At 37.1% G+C, this 25,812-nt stretch overlaps 3 protein-coding genes across 8 annotated transcripts; 2 read left to right on the top strand and 1 right to left on the bottom strand.

The window, feature by feature from the left end:
- Positions 1-182: 182 nt before the first annotated feature.
- LOC120767024 (WD repeat-containing protein 61) lies at positions 183-1,669 on the top strand. The gene is made up of 6 exons (XM_040092860.1): positions 183-281; positions 349-390; positions 455-719; positions 779-1,017; positions 1,095-1,282; positions 1,347-1,669. Exons 1-6 carry the CDS (start codon positions 279-281, stop codon positions 1,618-1,620), a joined length of 1,011 nt encoding a protein of 336 aa, XP_039948794.1. The 5' UTR covers positions 183-278; the 3' UTR covers positions 1,621-1,669.
- On the bottom strand, positions 1,655-3,206 carry LOC120767025 (protein NDUFAF4 homolog). The gene is made up of 5 exons (XM_040092861.1): positions 3,100-3,206; positions 2,456-2,645; positions 2,304-2,395; positions 2,017-2,239; positions 1,655-1,955 (listed from the first exon to the last, which is right to left on the bottom strand). Exons 2-5 carry the CDS (start codon positions 2,598-2,600, stop codon positions 1,840-1,842), a joined length of 576 nt encoding a protein of 191 aa, XP_039948795.1. The 5' UTR covers positions 2,601-2,645; positions 3,100-3,206; the 3' UTR covers positions 1,655-1,839.
- On the top strand, positions 3,012-25,812 carry LOC120767022 (serine/threonine-protein kinase Warts). 6 transcript variants are annotated; one of them, XM_040092855.1, is made up of 8 exons: positions 3,012-3,145; positions 9,505-10,212; positions 21,694-23,893; positions 23,964-24,084; positions 24,152-24,267; positions 24,418-24,496; positions 24,562-24,757; positions 24,818-25,812. In XM_040092855.1, exons 2-8 carry the CDS (start codon positions 10,093-10,095, stop codon positions 25,262-25,264), a joined length of 3,279 nt encoding a protein of 1,092 aa, XP_039948789.1. In that variant the 5' UTR covers positions 3,012-3,145; positions 9,505-10,092; the 3' UTR covers positions 25,265-25,812. The 6 variants fall into 6 exon arrangements, with proteins under 6 accessions (XP_039948789.1, XP_039948793.1, XP_039948792.1 ...); XM_040092859.1 differs by lacking the exon at positions 3,012-3,145 and adding an exon at positions 3,353-3,430; XM_040092858.1 differs by lacking the exon at positions 3,012-3,145 and adding an exon at positions 3,445-3,461.

Here is a 25,812-nt window from a genome sequence, read left to right as displayed (position 1 = left end):
TAGTTTCAATTTCATTAGTTATTCTAAATTTTATATGAAAACAGCTTTTATGGTTTTTTTAATATAATCCTTGATATTAATTAATATAAGTTAAATTTTACTTCAAATGTTTCTTATAAGTATTAATTCATTAATATGGTAATACCTCATATTTTTGCAATATGGTAAGGTTACACCTGGTTTTGTCAATTTGTTTTTATTTGGCATTTTGTGGCAGTAAGTGTGCGGCAAATTGTAATTATAATCTAAACTGTTGTTAGTTTTATAGAATTAAAGCAATGGTAGGTAGAAATTATAAATTATGCTTTAGGCCACTGTTATAACTTATATTTTTTAATGTAATTCTAGTTCTCCCTGTTGCATAAAGAAGAGGCTGCACACGACGATGGAGTAAGATTGTGTAGTGTGTTGTAAATTGAATATAGTTAATGTACAAATACGATTTATATTTTAGATTTGGTCATGCTCTTGGGGACGCCTACACCCAGAAGAGGAACAATCCGAAAATAATGCTGACCCAGAAAAAGACCCGGACGCTAGTAATGATTCAATGTTTGGCAAAAAGAAACCTGACCCGGTTGATTTTATTGTGACCGGCGGACTAGATGATTTGGTGAAAGTTTGGGATATTCGAGACGATGATCAATTAAAACTACGTCACACCTTGAAAGGACACTCTTTAGGTGTTGTTTCTGTGGCTGTCAGTCCAGATGGAAAAAGTGAGTGTTAAATACGTTGAACTAATGAAAATAGTTTACAAAATTTTGTTCCTATTTAGCAATCGCGAGTAGTTCTTTAGACTCAAGCCTCTGCTTTTGGGACTCTAAAACTGGGGAACAAAAGCATTTGCTTTCGTTTGGGCCGGTTGATCTGTGGACAGTAGCTTTTTCTCCCTGCAACAAATATGTGATTTCGGGATCTAATGATGGAAAAATTTCAATGTATAGCGTTGAAACTGGAAAGGTGGAGCAAGTATTAGATCCCCAAAATGGAAAATTTACGCTAAGCATTGCCTATGTAAGTTTAAAAAGCAGTGCATTGAGCCGTATATAAAATTATAAAATATAAATTTAATGTCAATAACATAATTGTAGAGTCCAGATGGGAAATACATAGCAAGTGGTGCTATAGATGGTATTATTACTATATTTGATGTGGCTGCGGGCAAAGTGGCGCAAACTTTGGAAGGTCACGCCATGTCGGTTCGAAGCTTGTGCTTTTCACCAAACTCGCAGATGCTGCTAACTGCTTCAGATGATGGGCATATGAAACTATACGATGTGTATGTACATATATAATGTACACAGTTACCACATTTACTATGAGTTCTTTCAATCTTTTTATAGAGCTCATTCGGACGTCGCGGGTACTTTATCTGGTCATGCCTCGTGGGTGCTGTGTGTTTCGTTCTCCGAAGATGGCAAACATTTCGCTTCTTCTTCTAGTGATATGAGCGTAAAAATTTGGGATTTCGCCGAACGCAAATGCATGCATACATTTTCAGAACATAGTGACCAAGCTTGGGGAGTAAAATACAGTTTATCAGATGACAAAGTTATATCTGTATCGGAAGACAAATCTTTGAATTTGTATAATTGTCCGCCTAACATAATTGTTTAACATAACTCAATAAAAATTGAATATTTTAAATCGGTTTGATTTCGACGGATATTTTTAGCATTTATTTCATATTTGATAACAATTATTTCTACTTATCAACTATCGACTACATTGAGCTTTAACGCATTCCTCGAACGACTAAGTGTGGTATAACTTGTTGATAAAAGTAACAAGATGTGACCGGATAGCTACCGTTTTCCTAGTGCAACGGCGGGAGTATTAATCTTCTGATTTACTTTCAATTAATTTCTTACTGGATTGAGACAGAATACGTTCCTTTTGACCTTTATCTGGGATGTATACGTTAAAGCTTTTAAAATAATGAAGAATGTTACCTAAAAAAATATGGTTTTTATTTAAAACCGGCAGAACAGTTAGTTAAAAGAACCCATTTACCGACAACTTCTTCTTTCAATTTATAGTCTGACGCAATTCTTTGTTTCGTCCACAATTCCGGGTCGCTTTGATGGTCCGTTATGAATTGCATCGCTTGTCGCAGTGTACAACGACCTGCCACAACCCGTGTTGGTTCTCTGTGTCCATACTCGAAATCTTGTGGAGTTTTTCTACTTAATGGAAGCGGTTTATTAGGGTCTGTGCGTTGTGCAGCATAGTCAATCTATTTGTAATGAAATAATTTAATGCATTTCGAAAAATTGGTCATTAAGATCCATTTAACCCACAAATTTATCCTCGGAAGTTACATAAACATTTTTTAAACGATCATCCAACGCTAAATCTTTTTTGTTCAGTTTATCAACCAGCTGCGGATCCACTAAATAAACAGAAGTAATTTAAATTTACATTTTAAGTCATCAAATGATTTCATATTTACATTCAAGAGCTCGTTGCATATCCTGAATATTGGATTCATATTTCGGTGCCGGCACAGGTTTGTCACGCTCTAGTATACGATGTGCCCTATTTTCCACATTGAATCGGTTCATTTTATTCGCGACCATTGACATGACTTTACCCATTTTGTATTATATTTATATTTCTTTTGTGGTTTTGGTCTACGACACCTACAAAGTAATTGTATATGAAGTTACAAATAACCTAAAATAAAAGGTGAATTGAAACAGCTGTTTCAAGTAGTGTCAACTTCACAAACTTTAGGCGCTCAAATATTTCATATTCCAACAAGCATAAACTAAAAATAAAATATTGCTTTATGTCTTATGTAAAATTATATTTATGCGAATTATTAGACCAAATTTAAGCACTCTTCAATTAAAATATAAGCATGTTCTTTAAGTAACTTTTGTGTTAAAATTTTGTGTGAAAGTGCAACACTGCGAACAATTAATTTTTCAGTACCAACGAGTGTATTTGACCGAATGCATACTCGTCGAACGTCATCTCGTTGCATTCGCTATTGTTCATAGTTCTTTGCGTGTGCTCTAAACTTTTTACCATTATTATTTTCCAATTAGACGCGTCGAAATCGAACAAAAATATTGACAAAATATTATTTACTGTGAATATAGTCCTATGTGATGTTTGTGAAGTGTATTTATGCAAGGTGAGAAGGAGTAAATTGAATTTAAAGTTGTGGAATTTCAGTGAGTTTCCCGAGTTCTGGTGTTCGTTCGCAATAAGAGGAATTCATTTGACCCCGTCTCCTCCCATGCGTTTGTCCAATAAGATATCAACGATACGAATGAATCTAGTACAATAAATTGCTCGCTGCTCTGTTGTGTGCTGTGCTCGCGCTCGACGTTCCGTGTCCGTGTGGCTAGATATCTGTCGGTCTGCCGCTGATTGTCTTTCAAATGGCTCAAATGCAACAGTTCCGCACGTGTAAAAAGTATACTTTGACAGTGAAATGAAATAAAAAAGTATATAATATACTTTACTTTTCCACTTTCGTCATATGTAAATTCTGTTTATGGAATGAAAACTCGAATACGTAAGCTTTGTTACAAGTGTAATGCAGACGGTGTGATAAATGCTTATTAGATATATTTTGATAGTGTGTTTATGTACGTAATGGGCACGTTAATTACGATAAGAAGAATTTTAGAATTAAATCGTTCAAACACGAGCCAGTGAAGAAAATCAAATTGAATACAAAAGTTGTGCACTAAAATACTGCAAAAAAAGGATATGTGATGTAAAAGAAATTTAAAAATCTATATTTTGCAACTGTATATACATACATGTAACTGGACATTGTTAACCAGTTGTGGTGTAACTGTCAACGATTATAATGTTACCTCATTATCCCGTTTCCTATGTAAACTTATGGGCTTTAGGAAAATATAATATTTGTTTCTTTTTTTAAGGAATAATTATGTGTATAAAAAAATACCTATTCCATATTTTAAAAAATCTTTATACAAGTTCTACATATAATAATATCTACCGTATGCCGGAAATTTATTTATACTTAGTACATTTGGATAAGTACGTAAATATACATATGTGTATGTACTCAGGAAGATTTTTTATGTCTATAATAATGCAAAAAAAAAGGATAAATTAGTTTTCATTATTGAATAAAATGAATTTAAGGATTTTTATTGTTTTCGCTCTACAGTCGTGGCTACCAAATTGAGAATTGAGTTAAAAAATGCAAAAAAAAAAAAATACTTCAAGTATTTCAAACTGTGTGTAGAAGTACAAATAAGCATTCTAAAAAAAGAGGTCTTAGTAAGAGGAATGGATATAAAGTTTTGCTTCGACTTTCTAACGTGAATTTTTCTATAAGAACTCAATGCATAGAGATTAGCAGCAAATGTAATGTTTACTTAGCTGTTTAGGGGCTTAAATTTTATAATAAAAATATTTTGGATGTAAAAAAAGCTTTTAAAATATTTACTAGAGATTTTAAACATTACATTAATAATAGTTCTATGGACAACTGAGTACATAAATAATATGGTGAACGCTGAACAAAGCTGTCCTTTTATTATTGTCGGCTTTATATACGCACACTCTTTAGCTCTTTCCAATATTTAAACAGATATGTAGATACATATATAAATTCAAACAAATAATAGAATCGCCAAATTTTCTTTTTAATATTTTTACACTTCCTTTTAAAACACATTAATCTCATTATTTTGAACGTGAAACATTTAGAAATTAACAATAAAATGATTTAATCGCGGTGTATGTGTGAAGTTTAAAGGCATTGTATGAATATATGTAAAGGGAAAAGTCACTTTTATTATTTTGTCCACAGCTGTATATGTATATGTACATACATACTGATTTTTGCCAAGAATCAGATCAAGTAAATACATACATATGTATATACCTACTTGCATGATAAAAAATGCGCGCGCAGCCATTGCACTTGGATGGCAAATAGTAAAAGATTGCGCTGCTTGCATGATAATTTGCGAATTGTGGACACCAATATAAATATATGCATCCATCTATATGTATGTACATACATACGTCGTAAATATTTAAATAACTATGACACTTGCACGAAGGCACGATTATAACAACGGCAACAACATTTACAAATATTTCTACGATTATAACATATTCACAAAAGTAGCAACAAAAATCCATTCTATATCCCGCCTCCAACTCCATTTGCGGCGACGTAAGCGGCTACAGTCGTTGCTTCTGCCTCTGTCACTGCCGCTGCCTACGCTACATTATCTAGCAAAGCTCCACTACGTCAACGCTTAACGCTAACAACACCGTCAGTCACACATGGCACACACCTACTATGTACATAAGTATGTAGTCTGCGCCAACCGAATGGCTAGATGGCTGTTGGGGCTGGTTAACTTGACGGGCCCGCAAGCAACGCTTTTTGCGCTGGCGCATTCATACATATTTATATATTTATGTATATGTAGTATGTGTTTACAAGCGTTGGTAAACGATGAAAACATTTTTGAAATTCCATTCACATTCCATTATGCATTTCGAGTGCTAGTGGAGGCGACACGACAACGTAACGTGTATGTGTGTATTATGTATTTGTGTGTGCAAATGTATATTTTTTATGCCTCTGTGCGAGTACATACATAAATATGGACATAATTTGTCGGCATTATCACTATAAACCTACATATTACTGGCAGGAGACGTCAAGGACCAAACAAGAAAAAAAATAAAGAGGGAGCCAATCACAGAGTGGAGCGTGAATCAGCACATTCAGCAAAGAACTAGTAGGTGAATGGAGAAGTGATTACGTATCGCGTGCGATAATGAGGCGGCAATTACAAGTGGATTCGTTGGGGAGGAGATCGAAAAGTTTTCAACTAAGCCTTTACAATTGATCAGGCTATAAAAATTGCAAATGTACATACATATGTTAACTAAAAATTCCAAGTGGGTTGGGGTTTAGTTACAAAGTGGACATTTGGTTATGGCGGCTGAAAATGTGTGTATTTGGTGCTGCTGGATCGTTTAAGCTTTACCGCGATTGAAGTAGTGGGGGTGAATTGTGTGCGGTGTGTATATGTGAGCTTGTATTGCATTAGTTTTGATGTTGGTATTTGCTTTGATCACATTACTGTCAGTGTTTATGGGTTTTCTCTTTCTGCATTATTGCTTTTATCTTTGGCGATGTGGAATGATGTCGTTGCCATTGTAGTACTCTTAGCGAAAATGTAGCGCTTTGCACTTTAATGGTAGGTATGCGCTTATGCACTTCATCTGTCAGCTATGTCATATTTTATAAAGTTTACAATTGGTCTCTCCTACTTTGTATATGTGCGAAATAGTATTGCAAACCACTTTCAAATAATAAACAGTAAACTATGCAGCAGCAACCAGCTCTAGGGAACAGCAGTACTACATTACGATCAGTAACAGGAACCCGTGGAGGTCACATCATTTACATAATGAGGCGTGGGGCTCCTATCCCTCCCTCTTTCAAAGAGGCTGTTGATCATATTTACGGAGCAGAGAACTTTCGATAGGCTTAAATCTATAATAGTTCCTTGTATTACCTTCTTTATACAAATCCAATTATTGAACTAAAAAGAAAAATGTAATTCTCGGTTTTTGTCTAATTTTAATTAATCTATTTATTATACCTTTAAAAAGAAGGAAGCGTCGAAGACTCTCTAAAATATGTATAGTATGTGTAGGTATAAACATATCTACATATATAGAAATGATCAGCGTGGCGAACTGAGTGATATACAAGTAGATCTGTCTGACTGTTTGTATATACGCAAATTACTCTCCCTGTTTACGAGATATCGGTCTTAAAGCCCATATCTTTTACTTCTCAGAAAGCTACTTATTTGTCGAAATCGCCGATATTGGACTACTATAGCTTATAGCTGTCATGCCAGCTAAAGGACCAATATCAAGTTTTTGTTGAGTGAGTTGAGTTCCAAATATACTCCAGAAATGCCTAGGCATTTTGTTTATCGAGTATCTACAAAGGGCTGATATTTTCATCATCATATTCTATTCTATTACACCGATATATAGTATGTACTTCTACTTTCGTCTACCTTCCGTTTATAAAATTTTCGCTCATGCAGCAAGTTGGTATTTACTCATATACATATGTACAAACATCAAACAATTATAGGTACATTATATATTGTGTAGTTTCTGCTATGTTGATGTGATGTGTCAACTGGCAGTGTCCATTGTCCGCTGTCTGCTTATCGTCAGTGGTCAGTCAGACAGACAGGCTGGTGCGCACAGTTGTGTGATCGCTTGGGAGCATTGCTTTTGAAAGCTTAATTGTAATTGTTGTTTTAATTTGTTGTTGCTAGTGCGAGTAACAATTTCATATTGCGTGCGAATAGCTCATGAATATTTCATGTGTGCGTGAGGCGAGAATAAACACAACGATCAATGCAATTGAAAATAGAAAAGCGTAAAGCGCAAAGCGCAAAGGCGAGCCGAAGGAAAAGCAAGAAAAAATGAATGCACGAAGAAAACGCAGAACGCACAAATGCCGAACTTTGCAATAATTATCAGAAACAAATTCTATTTTTATCCAGCGCAGCGCTGCTCTAGCCAGCTTGATGTTTGGCAGAGATACATACATACTTATATACACACCCTAGTACGTACATACTTGCTATATGAGTTGTAGCGATCGCTCGGTTCTGCTTGGCGACAGTGTGTTGGTTCCTCCATTTCACTATAAAAAATATTACACCATGTAATGAAGGACCGGACCAACTTTTTTTTTGAAATACGTCTTGCGAAAGTAATGAGTAATGAGCTTAAGATAAGCTTTTAAAGCAAATTGTCATCGTAATTCATGGATGGAAGTTTCGAATGTAATTTGCCGTAGGTATTCTGGGGTCCAATTTTGTATCTCGATTTGAAAATATGTATGTATATTCCATTCGAAATTCGGATCTATTTTATAATTCTAAGCTAAAGTCATACAACCCTGTGCCAGAATAAATACTTAAATTTTTGTTTTTGCTTTCTACAACTCAAAAGCTAACAAATATTTTATTCAAAATTAGGATTTAAAATGATTATCAACTTACTTTCAGAGAAGGCTCCTCCCTACGTAAATATAAATTTGTCATGAAAAAATATTGATTCAGACGGTTTTATTATTAGTAAATTCATATCACAGATTTTAGTGTAATAAAATCAGGTTACAATTTGTGAAACCACAAAGTCTTTCTGTCTGAATCAATGGATATATTTTTGTGCCTGATGTAGATTTTTTTGCAATATGACGCTTGTGGATGTTACGTAGGTTGCCTTTTATATTTCGGGATGTTGCAAACTGACAACTCGCAAATTTTGACATTTTTGAGGTTGTATATACTCAGTGCCATTTGTGTTGTTAACAGTAACTTAAAATATTCATCTCGGCTAAAAAATGGAATTAAGTCACGAACATTTTAAAGCGATTATTTTTTACAACTTTCGTCGTGGATTAACTAAGCAACCGTTCCATGAAAGACCAGTGTGAGATGCTATGATGAAGTCAAGCGCTGCTTCGAAACACTTTTCTATTACATCGTGATGATTCGTGAGTTTATACCTATGACCCCGAAAGTAAAGAGCAGTCGACTGTATAAGGTTTCTTGATTAACAAAATCAAAAAAAAATTTGTTGGCACACGAAGCAGTTCCAAGCAAATGGAACCTGCTTTTCCCTGTTTTTTGGAGAAACTGCACATGTCGCAACCATACCACTAGAACAACGTAGAACAGGAAATTCTGAGTGGTACGCAACCATTGTTTGCCAGTTGTTTTTCATGAAATCAGGAAAACCTACCTCTGAAGACGGATCAGTCTTTGCCCCGATAGTGCGGTCTTTCACACATCGATTTTCTGAAAGAAAAATGATTTGGAAAAACCATTGCTTGCAATTTCTGATCGCGTCTTAATATATACATACATACTTAATTACATACATACATCCATATTGAAATTTCAATATGCTATGAGATCTTGTGATTTTCTTACTAGTTTCTATAATTGTTGTTCTTTTTTGTTTAGTTCGTCAAATATGTATTTAGATTGTTAGCAGTGTCAACTCAAATATTTCAAGCCGTGTTTGATTTATAAATTTACATTTGCCATTCGATAGCTTAAATGTTTATCTGTGACTCATAAAGTTGGCATCTTTTGGATACTCACATATGTATATGCACATACATACATTAATTTTGATAAACACGTAACACACATAACTATATACATACATATGTATGTACATACATACATATGTGTATTGTTTACGTATTAATATAAGTTCAACAAGTGCAAGTCACTGTACATACATACATATGTGAATGAACATACTTATGTATGTATGTATGTACAATGAGTGTGCATATCTCTCTAGCTATGCTGATAAAATATTTCCAAAATCCTCACCCATAATTTATTTATTTTGCATTATAGTTTACAACAACTACGAAACCGAACACCCTCTAAATATTCTATTTTATCTGACTATTTTCAGAACATATCAAGCTGCTGAATACCAAAAGCACGCAGCCGTCGAGAGGAATGCGCAACAAACAAACAAAGTTTTAGCAAAATTGTTGTTGTGCCTTGTGTGTTGATAAAGAATAAATGAAAAGTGCAAATATTGTACAACAAAGAGCAAAGCGTTAATATGCTTTAGTGATGTGGATTATTATGCAAATTCCAGTGTTTTTAGTTTAGTGTCGCTGCCAGAATTTGTTCATTGAAAATATAAAAAAAAGAAATACTTGGAAAAAAACTATACTACTTGAATGTGTGTGTTGTACCTCGCATTATCACTTACCCTTCGTTATATCTCGTACAAGTTATCTTGATTAAATATTATACTAAGAATACGGCGGTATCAGCTGCCGGCAAATCAACTTAAAGTCTGAAATTATACATATACAAACATAGTTAAGTGAAACTGTAGTGCAAAATTTAAAACGTGTCCCAAGTTGAAAGGGAAGAAGAAACCAAAAACAATAGAGACGTATCTGAAGACAACAATAAAGGAAAACCGTAAATTTTTTGGTTTTGTACAAGTTAGTTGTTTGTGATATGACTGCTAAATATCACAAGAATGCATCCAGCGGGCGAAAAAAGGGGTCGCCCCAAAAATAAATACACAGCTCATGCCCTCGAATCTATCAAACAGGATCTGACACGTTTTCAAGTACAAAGGGACAATGGTGGAGCACAGGTGAGTGAAGAAACGATACATACAATTGTTAAAAAAAAAAATAGAATTAAGGAGATTTGTCTAAGTTAAGAGGAGTCGGAAATTTTGGCTATGGAATTTATTTTAAGTTTAGGTCATTAAATATGTAATACATGTTTTTTTTTTTTAATTTTTTTAATGGTTTTTGAAAATATATCGTTAGTTGAACGAATTCCTCCAATCTCTGTGTAGTCACTTCTTTAAGCTGATAAACGAGAAATGTATTTAATCTAAATTTATGACAGCATATCAGGATAAGACAGAAATTTTTAATATCACACCTAAATTACTTTTTGATTAGCCATATACGCTATATACCTGCAATAAAAACAACAACTACCATTGTTTATCCAAATTCAGTTTAAGCTTACTACATTGACCCCCTTTTCCCCCAAAAACGACCAGTGGGTGGAAAATCTTGCGGCTCGTGTTGAATAATAAACAAACGCCGGCTCTGATGTTTCCATGCCAACTTACTGCGTTTTTGACCAGCAACGTTGTATAAATTATACGAATCTCAATGTTCACGTGTTAAAATTTCCACTGTGTGCCCATGAACATTTCGGTTTACTAATGGCACTTTTACATACATACATATATACATATGTACATACAAATCGGCACATACTCATTTCATTTCGAAAGAACTAATTTTAGTTGAAGGAAAGAACACTACTCTTGTCATAAAACAGCTGTTGAAAGCGTTGACAAGCGGCAATTTCAGTATTAAATTTATGCATGTGCATACGTCTATATGGATGCAGCTTAAATTAACCTGTGTGCATCATAAAGTGGCCCACATGTGATCTGACGAAGCAAAATCAATTTGAAATTTTATGACTTTAGCGGCAGCTACTGTTTTTACAATCGTTATTTACAATAATCTCTGCTCAATGGACTTATTTTATGGCTACACTTTTTGGTTCTTATTGTTGCCTTTATCAATATGTGTATATCGTATGCTCATCAGCAATGTGTCTCTTAGCCGCCATATGATTACTTGTATTGCTCCTTTTGGTGTTGTGGTTGTTGCCACCAAATTTTGCATGGCGTAGCAATTCTGTTGTGTAAGATGACAGTAGTCAATAGCGAATACGTTGACGTTTATGACATTTCAGCGAATGGCCGCATCAATGTGGTTTTAGATTTGCAGAGTTCCTCTATAATCGATTTCTGTAAATCATAAAATCTACAGCCGAAACCGTGAACTTTTTCGTTTGCATTTTTGCTCCATTATTTTCATAGCGCTGAATGCGGCATGTGCATGCATGGGTAGCTAATTCCTACAGCTATAGCAAATTTATAATTTACGTTCTTAAAATTTGTTAAATTTGTGCAAATATGTTTTTTAAGTGCTAATCATAAAATTTATGGATGTAATTAAGAGTTTTCGAATATTACCATATTGAATGCATTATGTCTCCAAAAGTTTGCAAATATTTGGTACAAAAGAAAACCAGGGCAAAAGTACTCAAACTTTTAGAACACAAAATTCGTCATATCGCGAGGATAATGCAGAATGTTCCGGGTATGACTCAAAACCGTTAACAAAAGGAAAATTTCTCCGAAACGGCGACGAATATAAGATTTTTTTCAAAACAAAACGATTTTTTTTTCGGTCAACTCCGACTTTTCTAGTCGGCGTATTGTCTTAGGAAAACATCTGCTTGGATAGGAGTTCATTATGTTACTTAACTGCTAGCATACGGGCACTGTGTACATGTTCGATCGGTGACATCAAGAGCCATCCTGTTATAGTCCAGTACGCAGTGTTCTGGCATGTCTTAAGCTTCGTTTTCTATGTTTTACTGTACCCAGGCGACGTCTGCAGGAGAGCGTTAAGCTAGTTATAGCGAGAAAGCGAGAAAGGTCGGAGAGATAGCCGTTTCCTTGGGATACATGCCATCCCTGCGGAACCCCCTGTTTAATTTTTCTCAATATATAATTTTTACCTCGTAACAGTACGGATGATTGCCGACCGCACCGCTCAGGTAGTCCACCTTCAACGTTGAGCGTAGAATTTTCGTCCTCAAGTAGCGTTGTGTGGTTGACTCTGTCAAAGGCTTCAGACAAGTCTAAGGCTACGAGGAGCGTCCTCTCTCAGGGTAAATTTTGTTTGAGGTTCTGGGCTTTTATGACGCTAAGTGGTGGTGGTGTGCACTTTACGGGAGCCATGCTGGATTCAGGTGGTGAATGAAGGTCAGGAGAAGCAAGGTCTTAAGTGTTCACTACTTGTGAGAGGATCGGTCAATATGTGAGCTATCTGAACGAAATTAGAGAAATAATGGTACATCTGTGTGTTTAGACTGAGTAAATTCGAGTGAAAACTTGCCCTAGGTGCCATATAACTAAAAAGCCATAGGTAGCTGACGGTATAATCGGGCTTTAATCTTTGCAAGTTGCAAGAGTATGAAATGTTCGGTTACACCCGAACTTAGTCCTTCGTTACTTACTTGTAAATTCATATTTTGCTTCTATGCAAAGATTAGGATTATGCAAACTTTGATAAATATCACGTCGTTCTTCTCCGACATATAAATTTGTATGTTGATTGCTTAAGAGAAAAAACTTCGAATAAAATTACAATATACATACATAAGTCCTCCAAATATGGCGACGAACTAAATACATCACATTCATACACGTAAGATTGCCTTATGTGAGTGCCCATAGCTGTTTTGGTCGGTGCCGCCGTCCCTGCTACTGCTGCTGCTGGCGCTGCTGGTAATCACATTGAAATTCAAATTCGAAATTAGAAATACACTTTCGATAGCGCTACATTTGGTTGGGCTGCATTACGATATTGTTGCTGTTGTTGCCAGGGTGTAATGTTGACGTTGTTTTAGTCGTCTTTTGTGACCATGGTGCGGACTTGTAAGCCAACATTGTCGCCACAATCAAACGTCAAACGCAAAAAGCCGTCATACATGTAAAAATGTGTATGTGCGAATGTTGATTGTTTATGATTAGTGATGCCTAATGCCAATTTGTACATAGCTATATTGGTACATACAAACATGTGTACGTATTTACCAAGAAAACAATTATAAATTCGAGACACATAAACGATTTATTGAAAAGAGCCAAAAGTTTGTGGTCACCAAGGTATTCTTTGAAATATAAAACGCCCACACATTTCACAGCAATTAAAGACACAATTAACTTATCAACGCATTTTGCACAAAATTGTGACAAATAAAAAATATATATGTATATACATATCTACAATACATACATACATATGTATGTGCATACGAGTTCTTTAAGCGCTGCCAAAAACCTTTTCAAATAGCGAAGCGAACGCCCTCCGGGTGAGCCCACAAAATATTCATTTATTGTTCGAATAAATAAAAATACGTCAAAACAAAAGGCAATTGTAACATGTATCTTTATATGCGCGATGAGACTAGCTCTCCACAGCCAAACTTCTGTACAAAAATACTTAAGTAGACATGCACACTAGCAGTCAATGAAGTGGCTCCACATTTCGCGTATTTCGGCGCCTTCTTGTTGGAACTACATATTGTCCAAGTCCATATCATCCATTTCGGGCCAAAAGCATTCGGTTATCATTGAGCGGTAGCGATTCCCATTCACATTAACGTGTTGGTCTTGATCATCACGGAAGTAGTATGGCCCAATGACACCGCCGGCGGCCCATAAACCGCAACAAACCGTAATTTTTACGGGATGCAGTGGTGACTAATCGTGTACGTGTGGATTGCTGCCTGACCAATAACGGTTAATGGTTCAGCCAGAAATGAGCCTCATCGCTGAAGATGATTTTTCGATGAAAACCCGGATCACTTCCAAGCTGTTTATGAACATATGACGATTCTGGTGGTCAAGCGGCTTCGGTTTTTGCGTCAATTTGATCTTGTCATAATTTAATTTATTAATTTAATTTATTTATTATTACAATAACGCCAATCGGCAATATACATTAAGAGAAACAAATAAAAAAAATGAAAAATGTAGGTAGAAGGTAAATGTGTATATGCAGAGTACTATGGTGATGGTTTCTGGTTGTGGCGGGCAGCAAATGGAGTCCTTGGTTAAACAAGCAGATGTTTCTTAGTATTGTTTATGAAGGCAAAGTATGTATCTCCGTAGAAGTCAATCACACCTTGAAAAGAATTGACAGATTTGGCCAGTCTATTCAGAGGACCGTTGATCACATAATTTTTCTTGGAGTTGGAAGTTTTTAGTAGACGATTACGTCTAAGTAAAGTGCCTACTGGGGCAAATTCAAAGCAGCCAAGAATAATGTAGGCCAAGATCTTTTTGCAAAACTCGCCCATTGGCGTCACAGAGATGCCGAACGCTTGAGAACGACGTGTGAGAGACTGATTTGGGTCTTCATCAATTGATGCGCTAGCGGCAGCAATATTCCCGACACTACGGGCACTTCTTTGTCTCACTTGTACGGGAACATTTTTTACTGTGCCTGTGGTTTCAAATTTTTCAACTAAATGCTCAAATGTTCATCTGACAGGACGATTATGACGACCATAAATTGGACATAGCGCTCTTAAAGTTGAGCTTACTGACTAAAGAGCGTAAAAAAATGGTGTCGTTTGCTGTCCTTGTCGGTCTACTTTTGTAACGTCCCTATTGAAAACCCCTTTATAAAACATCAAACAAACAGCTGTGACCATGGAAGTGACATGCATGTATCTTGCGTAGTGTGCCGATTTTGTTGTTCGCCAGTGTATTGAAAACCATGAATGCATATGTTGCTTGTGGCTGTGTGTGTAGAAATAGCAAACAATTATTGAATTTTATTCTACTCTGCTCGGTTCTTAATTCTAAAATTCTACAAACATGCGGACATAGCAATATTTTTGTGCTCTGATCACATAAAAGCTTAAATCGATTTTGTGAAATTTTGCATTTATTTATTTATATTATGATATTTTTATTTTTATTTCAAAGAATTTTTTTTAATAATGATTGTAATATGGTAGTCGAAAAATAATTTTCGTATTTCTAATTTTAGAGTCAAATTGAGTAAATTTGCAAGAAAGTAATGCGAAGGCTTCTTGATTTTGTCTTGTGGTTAGGGAAATAAAATATATTTTTTTACTTTTTTTTAATCAACATTATATTGAATTATCTTATTTATTATTAGGTTTAAGAGATATAATTTCAAACAATAACATGAACAGTTAATGATGTACTCAATGAATTCGCTAATGTCAAAAATACTGTTTTGATAAATTTTTGAGTTGTGCCGCTTTTGTTTTTACTGAGCGTTATGTCTTTGCAATTATGTATAGCTTATTTGCATATTTCGTCTGTTGTATTGCAGCTTTTGTATTTGTGTAACGATTTAGCTTATGTATATTTAAGTTTTGATAAAGTATTAAAATTATTTTCGTTTGCGAAAAATCATTTTCAGTTGAACGCGAAATTTTTCTGTATTAAATTCTTAGGAATTCACAGCTAAAAATAACACTCTTTCTACACTTTGCTGCTAATAGCAAAAAGACATTCGCTCGTTGCAAAACTAAAATTTATTATTATTGCCAAGATTTTTTGTTTTTGGCTTTTTTACTTTTTTACTTTTGACGCGAACGTGAAAAAGGCGACCAACGCAACGAACAGTTTTCAGGTTCAAAGTTATTTCGGCTAAGGAGATATTGTATTTACATACATACATACATATACATATGTATGTACATACTATATGTGTATGTGGTATGTACGAGTGCAGGCAAGTGACATTTCAAATCGCACAAAAAGCATAAATGTAAATAATGATTCTAAGCCATTGCGCGCGTATTTAGATAAGAGAGCAAATATTATCAAAAGCACAAGGCAATTTTTTAAAGAATGCGAAAAATGCAAAAGTAAAGACAAACATGTTGACTGCAACTGCTCCGGAAGGCAAGCGTATTGATGAGAAATTGAGAATATTGAAAATATTAAACATACCGCATTTGACTAACCTTTAAGTTACCATAATCGGTTAGCTGAAAAATAATATCAACAATTTTTCTTTGTTTTCATCGCTACTTTTGTATGTATGTATGTGCGGCAATTGATATTTTCTAATAAACAAATTAATTTGAACTCATTCCAAACAATTGTACAGATACTGGTTCAAGTTAATCGAACATTTGTGCTTGTTTTCATGCAATAAAATCGAATTGTTTCAATGATTGTAATTCCCTAATCCACTTAATTGCGTCCAAAAGACGTAGGCAGTCTTAAGTGCTATTGATTAGAACCAATTAGTGTCATTGTAAACAATAACAGTTAAGACGCCTGAGAGTAATTAGTCAGATAAACTATTTAGTGTGTGGTAAAAGTAAAAATAGACGTTCTTTGCAGCCCTGACACATATTTAATCGATGATTGGGGGTTAAGCTGACTGCCCTACTTTCGATTTACTTTCGCACTTTTGAATAAAATAAAAGGCAGTAAACAAGTAGCAGAAGCCGTTAAGTTGGTTTACCATTTACATAGTTCGTTAATTATTATTATGACTAATTTAGGAACTCTCTCTCTAAGTAATGTACAGTATTACGAATGATCCCACTCAGGTCTCAAATTTTCTGATTTTTAATTTTTTTTATTCAAGATCAAATTCAAAAATTGAAAAATACCGTCTGATCAGAATTTACACGGATTGACAAAAAAACTTTTGTTTTTCAATACAAACCTGTATTACCGCCTTCAAAATAGAGTCCTGAGCCAATACATGTTTTCGAACGCTTAATTCAATTTTCCATACTCTTGTTATGGACTTCAGTGCCGACAGCGAATTTTGTTTTTTTTCCGATTTCAGTAAATATTTGGAGCGCTATTCGTTAACTTGTTGGACAGTTTCGAATTCAATTTATAAACCTACGTCTCGTTGCTGATTTTAGAACGGGTACCTAATTGCCGTTAGGATGGTAAGGATTAGATGAGTTGTCATCAACGTCATCCAACGGTAGGCACAGGAAATATGCTGTTTCGACGGGGTCGGGTCAAAGGTAGAAGGGTGTCAGATGAGTAGTGTTAGCAGGACATGCGAAGAGTTGGCCAGTGTCATGCCGGGGACTCATTGCACGCTGGACATATGTTTGTTATATCAGGGTCTATTTTGAATAAGTAGGAGTTTAACCTGCTACAGTATCCAGAACGACGCTGCGCAACAGTCACTGTCGTTTCTGGCGGCAACTGGAGCTCTTCGACTGCAATGGGTAGTGGTTTGACCGCAAGTACGCCATTCACTGAGAGGGAGTCGTTGAAAGGCTCCACTGTGAAGGGCGGTCAATGCATGTCGGAATTTGGTTGCGTCCGAAGTCTGGTATTGTTTTATGTCGTCGACACAGTTGAGGAAGGACCTCTCGGCTCCAGTGTTGATGGGATTAATGAGTCCAGGATCCTCACCTACGTTATCAAGAATGTCTTTTACTACCTTTGCTCGGCGTCGTTTTTGTAAAAGATGCAAGTCTTCTGGTATAAATCTAACATCAACAGATCTCTTGTGTTCTACTCTAGATCAGAAGTGATCCAAGATTTTAGGAATGAAGTTGAAGGTGGATAGAATTCCGGCGTATCCTTAACGATCAATAAGATATGTTGAAATCCTCTGCTATATCTCTGCAGTCAACACGATGATTTTCCAGCACTAGTTCTTTAACTTTTCCGATGTTTTTTAATTAACTGAGCTGGATGGACGACTCGCTTGAGGAAAATTTTCTATGACTTCAGAACCCTCTCTGATTGCTTTGTGCCGCTTAAATCCTTATGTTCGTTATAAAGTAGACTCCCCAAAACAGTTGGAATAATTAAAATCGAAAAGCTACTTGATATAGACTGACAAGTTTCGGAGTTCTCTCGTACTACTTTAATTTTCAAATACCCTGTCTTATTTTATCTTATTTTTTAGCAATGTTAATCAGTATTATCACCATGAGATGCCGTATCTTGCTAATTACATTTGGAGATATCTTCATCGCCACCATTATATCCACTGTGCTGATTTACATCGTAAAAGAGCTGCTTGTTGTCCGTCTGCACTGTCTATTTTGCCCCGCCAATAACAACAACAACAACAAAATTCATGGATATTTTCATTTTCATCTGTTTTGTTGATATCCGTAACAGCGTAAAAGGGAAAATATTCTTTTTACCTTATGGCCGACTAATTTGTGGACCCTCTGTCTGTTGTTATTTTTGCACCATTTACGCTGCGGCAAAAGTATGCTTATTTATTTATATATGCATGTACATATTGTGTGCATGTATGTATGTATGTATGTACTCACGTGCAGCAGTAAGTTGGCCGTCAATTGTTGGGGATTGCACGGCGCAGCAGCAGAAAGACTTGTCAAGTCGGTCGACATGTGGATGGAGGAAAAAAGCGTAAGTTTTGCCAGCATTAAGCTAGGATACTCGCACCAACCAAGGTTCGATTGCATTTTTGTGCTTTTGTTTTTTAACCAGTTTCTTCTTCATTTTTATGCGATGTTATTTTTATGATATCTCCTTTGCTTTTTTTTTGTTTTCTTTCTTATTTTCTTTTTGTTATGCTTTAAATTGTATTCTTGTATATTGTATATGCCCTCGAAGGGATGGACCATTAATATATTTGAAGACGTTTCCACGAATTTCCATTATCACCATGAATGAATAAAGGTAATGTCATCAAAGATCTCAGAAAAGTCATTTTTTATTAAAAAAATTTTACATATCAAAGTAGCTTAAAAATCGAAATCTTTATTTAAAAATCTTTATCCTTCGATCATTCCTTCCCTGACAAATATGTATATCTAAGACGCTCGTGCGAAAAATTGGTGGCGATCGGTCCAACAGTTTTGGAGAAAATTTCCTCACCAACTTTGAAAAAAACGTTTCGCAGTTTTGGAAGCCGATTACACTAGGTTGAAAAATGTCTACAAATATGATCATACATATGTCCAAAATATTTGCCGAAACAACTTCGAAACTTTCGAAGAATATTCTCAAATTCTGCTTTATTTTCGATATTTCAAATATCTTTACGTTCGATATTGAAAAAATACAAAAATCTATTTTATTAAATTCAGAAGTGGATATAACCTCTTAATCTTTCAAACTCCAATTTGCTACAGAAAATAAAACGCACCTAGTATCATGTCATCGAGGGTATAACAACTTTTCGTCCGACTCACGATACATAATTCCTTGGTAGTTGTATTTCGGTAAAGCTGCTGCATCGCACATTGAGTGTAATACAGTAGCCAATTTGAACCGAGCTAAACAGTGGAACGAACGGCAAACATTCCCATAAATTGAAAACAATTCGCGAGGTAACACAGCCGAACAGCCAAACAACCACAAAGCGCCAAATGGTTGGTGGGGTGAATAGAGAGACGCGTGGAGGGTGTGACAGTGCAGCAACGTTTGGCACAGTACCAGAGCTTAGCTGGCTTGACTTTGTCGTAGCGTGATCGCTGCACATCTGTTGTGTACTGCTCTTCTCCGGGTTTGGGGCATCTCATCTATTTTGCTCTTGACTTTCAGGAATTCAATGTATGAAATTATTACGTGACGGCAAGAATTTCCCTTCGTTCTTTTGCCGTCTCGTGCTGTCGTTTCGTCGAATTCCAGTCGGACAATCGTTTCGTATGCGATCGTCTGTGTTTCTCTGTTTCTTGCTTACGGTGCAGGCGTTTTCCGCGGAGTGACTCTCTTACATTCATTAATGCGAGATCATACATAAGTATGTACATACATATGTGTGTGCTTATATGTATTTGTTCCGAAGAATATAGTATTTTTGTGAGCTGATATGTTTCATTTCAGTGCATTTTTTCTGCATGCGCATACAAATGTAAATATGTAAGTATATGTGCATATATGTACATATGTATAAATATCTAAAGAATGTGTAATATTCGTTCCTTTATTTAAAAAAAGGAAATTGACTTTCTTACGAAGTTTCAACCATGAATTTTGGCGAATCCTCCGACCGCAATTGGTTTTAATCCCGCCATAGAATATCCAGAAGAAGTCAGTATATTTGTTGACATATTTCATCTCTGATAAGGTAACAGAGATGTGACTCTACATCAACGCTTCAATCAGATGTCTGCAATGGTGCTTTCTTTGGAAGCATTGTTACACTTTGGCTAACCCGAACAAAGTTCGAATACTCGTAGTATTTTACTATGGGTATTGCCGGCTCAAGAAGCCTCCTTTCTACATGGAGATCAAGTGATTAGATCTGCATACATTTATATCCGAATATCGATCACATCGCCTCAATAGCGCACAGCAGGATCCTGAAATTCAGCAGACATGGGATAAAGGGACGTATACAATAGATCTTAGGTCTCAGTGTAAACCTCAATTTTTTTCTAACCAAACATAATCCAATCCAAAACCTTTGAATAGTACTTTTAAGTGCTGTCGACACCTTTTTTCTTGTCGCTCTGGTCAATTCGGTCTTCTAATAAAAGCAAAATGCTCGTATGTCTGACAAACCATCGCTTGTTCACTTCCTTACGGGAACTTCACATTTCACTGGTATTCTAAATGAGCTACTGTGTTCGCTCGGGTCCGTATTAGTGCGATATCGTTGCGACACTGCTCAGCTGTGTTTGATTGGTCGGAGCGGTGCGAAGGAATGCAGTAAGGTAAACAACGCATAATCACTGGCGAATCTGGCACACAAATCTTGCGCACACGCTTGCCGTTCTGTCAGTTTTATCGATTTCACGAATTCCATCGCACATCGCATAACTTCTTTTTAATTATATTTTTTTGCTTGTTGCGCTTTTCTCCTTTGCATATTTCTATATTAACCAAAATACATACATATGTATGTGAGTATGTTTGTTTCTAATTTTTTCCATTGTTGTGTTTTTTTATTTATTGTTTTTTTTTTGCTTTTTTTTTTTGCTTTTTTTTGTGTTTGCTTTATTTTTTATCGCTCGTTTGCTAATTTTCTGATTTTGTTTAGTTTTTGTTTTCATCACCATATTCTTAGGTGTATCTTTGGTATTTCCTTATTTGTGATTTAAACTGATCATCTTGTTTGGATAGCTAACACAAGAACCGGCATACCTCGGTATGCTCATGGAATGTCTTTCATCTTTTGACACTTTTTGTAGTATAGAATTCTCAATTTAGCTTCTACTTTGTCTTCTCCCACTTTCAGTACGGTTTTGTGATTTCTCAAAACAATCTGAACAATTCTTTGGGTATGATGTTGTTGTTGTTTTAACAGGTACTTAATCCCCTTTAGGATGATAAGGATTAGATAGGTTGTTGTCGACGTCATCCAACGGTAGACCCAGGAAACGTGCTGTTTCGACGGGGTCGGAACAAAAGGAGCACGGTTTCAGATGAGTAGGGTTAGCTAGCAGGGAATGCGAAGAGGTGGCCAGTGTCATACGGTGCTACAGGTCCATTTATTTTTTCTATGCTCCTCGAAATTATGCTAAATATTCCTTTAAATGAAATTAATTTTATTTATTGCAGAACTTCCCACCGATGCGTTACAATGCAGTCAACGGTGGTCGCTCCGATCCGCCGGACTACATGCATGCCAAGCTGATGGAACCCATGCCTGCGGTATCGCCTTTACCTGTTGCACCATCACCGAATCCCCAATTAAACGGACATGTGCCAAAAGTTCTGCCACCCGGCCTTATTTCAGCAAAATTGATTCGAAAACCAAGTATCGAACGTGAAACTCCGCTCAATTATCTGCACCGATGCAGCCCAGCGTTGGACTCTGGGGCAGGCAGTTCGCGATCGGATAGCCCTCATTCGCATCAGCAAGTCACAAATGCCGGACGCGTCAGCACAGGACAATATTCGCCGTCACCTTCAAGTTTCAGCGACGTTGGCCCACCAGCACCACCGCCACGGCATCCAACAACGGCAAACTCCGCTACACCGCCACCACCACCGCCTAATCAACTCTACAAAAGGCGATCACCTGCTAATACGAGGCCAGCGGCAATTACACCCAATCCGACAACGCGTGGCACCTCGCCGGTTATTTTGCGGAATGGCATCAAAGCCCAACAACAGCTGTCACAAATGAAGGCGCTAAGCTTATATCAGGCTGGTGGTAGCGCCGTTGAACCGCCACCACCACCGTATCCTATCAACACAGTGGTGGTGGCTACGTCAGCGCCACCGCCCAGCTACACCGCCTCCATGCAATCCCGTCAGTCACCCACGCAGTCACAATCTGATTACCGTAAGTCACCAAGCAGCGGCATCTACTCAGCCACCTCTGCCGGATCGCCCAGTCCTATCACTGTGTCAAATAGCGCGATACTGCCACTGCAGCCGACTGCTGTAGCGCGTCCGCAGCCTCGTACCTACGCGCGCACTCAGCAACCAATCATCATGCAGAGTGTCAGATCGACGCAGGTGCAAAAGCCGGTTCTGCAAACGGCTGTGGCGCCACAGACACCGGTCTCGGCCTCGGCTTGCAATTCGCCTGTACACATCATGCCCGCGCCACCCTCATACCCGCAAAAATCTGCTATTGTTGTGCAACAACAACAAGCAGCTCAACAGCAATCGCCGCTGTTGGCTGGTGGCGTCCCCACCACTCTCAGCACCGCAGTGAAGTCATCGACGCCCACCACACCGCCGCTCATTGCTAACGCGTTGAACGGTAGTGTGGTGAGCAAGCCGATATGCATTGAGCCGCCTTCTTATTCGGTGACGATGCAGGCGAAGGCCGCACAGCATCACCAGCAACAGCAACAAACATCGTCAGCACAGTTGCGAGCTGCAGCGGCTGTAGCGTTGGCTGCACAGCAACAACAACAACAGCAGCAACAAAAGCAGGTGTGCTCGGTGCCAGTGCCACGACAATTGCCGCCTCCGCCGCCCTATCAGAGCACACGCGCTGCCGCAGCGCCACCGTCGGACTTAAGTGGCAACAACAATCCGATGGATATGAAGGCAAACGGCAAGGCAGCAGCGGCACTGCACAGCAATATGGTAAACAATAACCAAATCATAAATAGCAATTTGACAACAACACCGCCAATACCACCGGCGAAAAATAGTGGCGGCAGTGGGGGCACAACTAGTTCCGGCAGTGGCGGTGGCGGCACATCGCCGGCCGCATCTGGTGGTGGCGCTGTAGGCAAAGGCGCCGAGAAAATCAAGCATGCTTCGCCCATACCCGAACGCAAAAAAGTCTCCAAGGAAAAGGAGGAGGAGCGTAAGGAATGTCGCATAACACAGTACTCTCCACAGGCGTATAAATTCTACATGGAGCAGCATATCGAAAACGTTATCAAATCCTGCAAACAACGCGCCTATCGAAAGAATCAGCTGGAGAAGGAGATGTCACGCATGTGCTTGCCGCAACAGGCGCAAGTGGAGATGCGAAAAATGTTAAGCCAAAAGGAGAGCAATTACATACGCTTGAAGCGCGCCAAAATGAATAAGAGCATGTTCGCGAAGATCCAAGACATTGGCGTGGGTGCGTTCGGCGAGGTATCGCTGGTTAAGAAGATCGATTCAACGCATCATCTGTACGCCATGAAGACGCTACGGAAGGCGGACGTGTTGAAGCGTAATCAGGTGGCGCATGTGAAAGCAGAACGTGATATTTTAGCGGAGGCCGACAATAATTGGGTTGTTAAATTATACTATAGTTTTCAGGATAAGGAAAATTTATATTTTGTGATGGACTACATACCGGGTGAGTGGCTGAAAAAATTGCTATTTATATTTTAAATAATAATGTTTATGGTTCTCTCTCCACATAACAGGAGGAGACCTTATGTCTCTTTTAATTAAGAAAGGCATATTTGAAGAACCGTTAGCGCGATTTTACATTGCCGAACTGACATGCGCTGTTGAAAGTGTACACAAAATGGGTTTTATTCATAGGTTTGTATGGGTTCATTCGCCATCAAAATTTTGTCTTAACCTATAACATATCCTTTTCTCATTTCAGGGATATTAAACCTGACAACATACTCATCGATAAGGATGGTCACATAAAACTCACTGATTTTGGATTATGCACGGGATTTAGATGGACACATAATTCAAAATATTATCAAGAAAATGGTAAATTTTAGCACATATTCAAATTAGTCATTCAACAATATTTTAAATATTTTAATACTATTGATAGAATATTATTTTTTTCGGAATTGAAGTTTATATGAAGTTTTAGTAAACAAAATTGAAAATGCAATAAATTTAATATCTGTCTAGGCAATCATTCGAGGCAAGATTCAATGGAGCCGTGGGAGGAGTATTCCGAAATCGGACACCGACCAACTGTATTAGAAAGGTAACCACACATACTCTTACCTACCTACCTAAGTAATGTTTTACATATATCGATCACTCTCTTAGGCGACGCATACGAGATCATCAAAGAGTATTGGCACATTCATTAGTAGGCACACCAAATTACATCGCGCCAGAAGTGCTCGAACGGAGCGGTTATACTCAACTTTGTGATTGGTGGAGCGTAGGTGTTATACTCTACGAAATGTTAGTCGGACAGCCGCCATTCTTAGCTAATACACCAGTAGAAACACAACAAAAAGTATGTTTATATATTATCTCAAGTGATTCATGAAACTAAATATAACTGTTGTTATTTAAGGTAATCAATTGGGAGAAAACTCTACTCATACCGCCGCAAGCAAAACTAACGCCTGAAGCCACTGACCTAATACGACGCTTATGCGCATCGGCCGACAAGCGTCTGGGCAAAAACACTGAAGAGGTCAAAGCGCATCCTTTCTTCAAGGGTGTTGATTTTGCTGATATGCGGCAGCAAACTGCTCCATATATTCCAAAGATTGAATTTCCCACAGATACGTCCAATTTTGATCCAATAGATCCAGATAAATTGCGTTCGAATAATTCAAATTTAAGTGGGGATGATTTTGCTTATAGTGACAGTCAGTCCCATGGATTTTTCGAATTTACATTTAGAAGATTTTTCGATGATCGATTCAATTCTGAGATGACAGACGATCACTCAAGCTATCAGGACGTCGGAAATACAACACAGAGCAATCATAATGTAAACGAACAGTTTATTTAGTCATTTAAGTAATTACAGCAAATAGAAGGGAAACATAATTATACTTTAAGTAATGATGTATGTAATTAGTTGTGTAGGTATGGTAATTGATGAAATGTCACAAAAATCTCCTAGCATGATGTTAATAAGAGCAAAGTTACACCTGACTGTTTTTGCAATATTTATTATAAAATAGTATCACCCACCGTTACTAAAAACAAAAAGTAGATGACATAACGAACAGGAGTTGCACTAAAGATTTGTATGTATGTAATTTACCAGCTGGAATATATGAACGGTTCTTGTAATAAATATGCCACGCAGTCTTTACGCTAATTTTTTTAATGTACTACAGTATATTAAACTATTTTCGATCTTGGCTTGTGCTCGTATACATATAACATGTAACTAAGTTAAAAGATGCAAAAGATTGTCGCAAGAATTCGTAATCCGTTCATATATACAAGTGTAAATTGTTGGTGGCAATACTTTTTCATATAAAAAAATTGTGTAATAAATAAATAGTTACGCCAGCTGTTGTCCAGCTGTCAAACTGATTTTATAATTAA

Source organism: Bactrocera tryoni, chromosome 1 (genome assembly GCF_016617805.1).
Source record: "Bactrocera tryoni isolate S06 chromosome 1, CSIRO_BtryS06_freeze2, whole genome shotgun sequence".
Lineage (NCBI taxonomy): Eukaryota > Metazoa > Arthropoda > Insecta > Diptera > Tephritidae > Bactrocera > Bactrocera tryoni.
The sequence above is the reverse complement of the archived record's forward strand: the minus strand, read 5'-3'. Positions and strand labels throughout refer to the sequence as shown.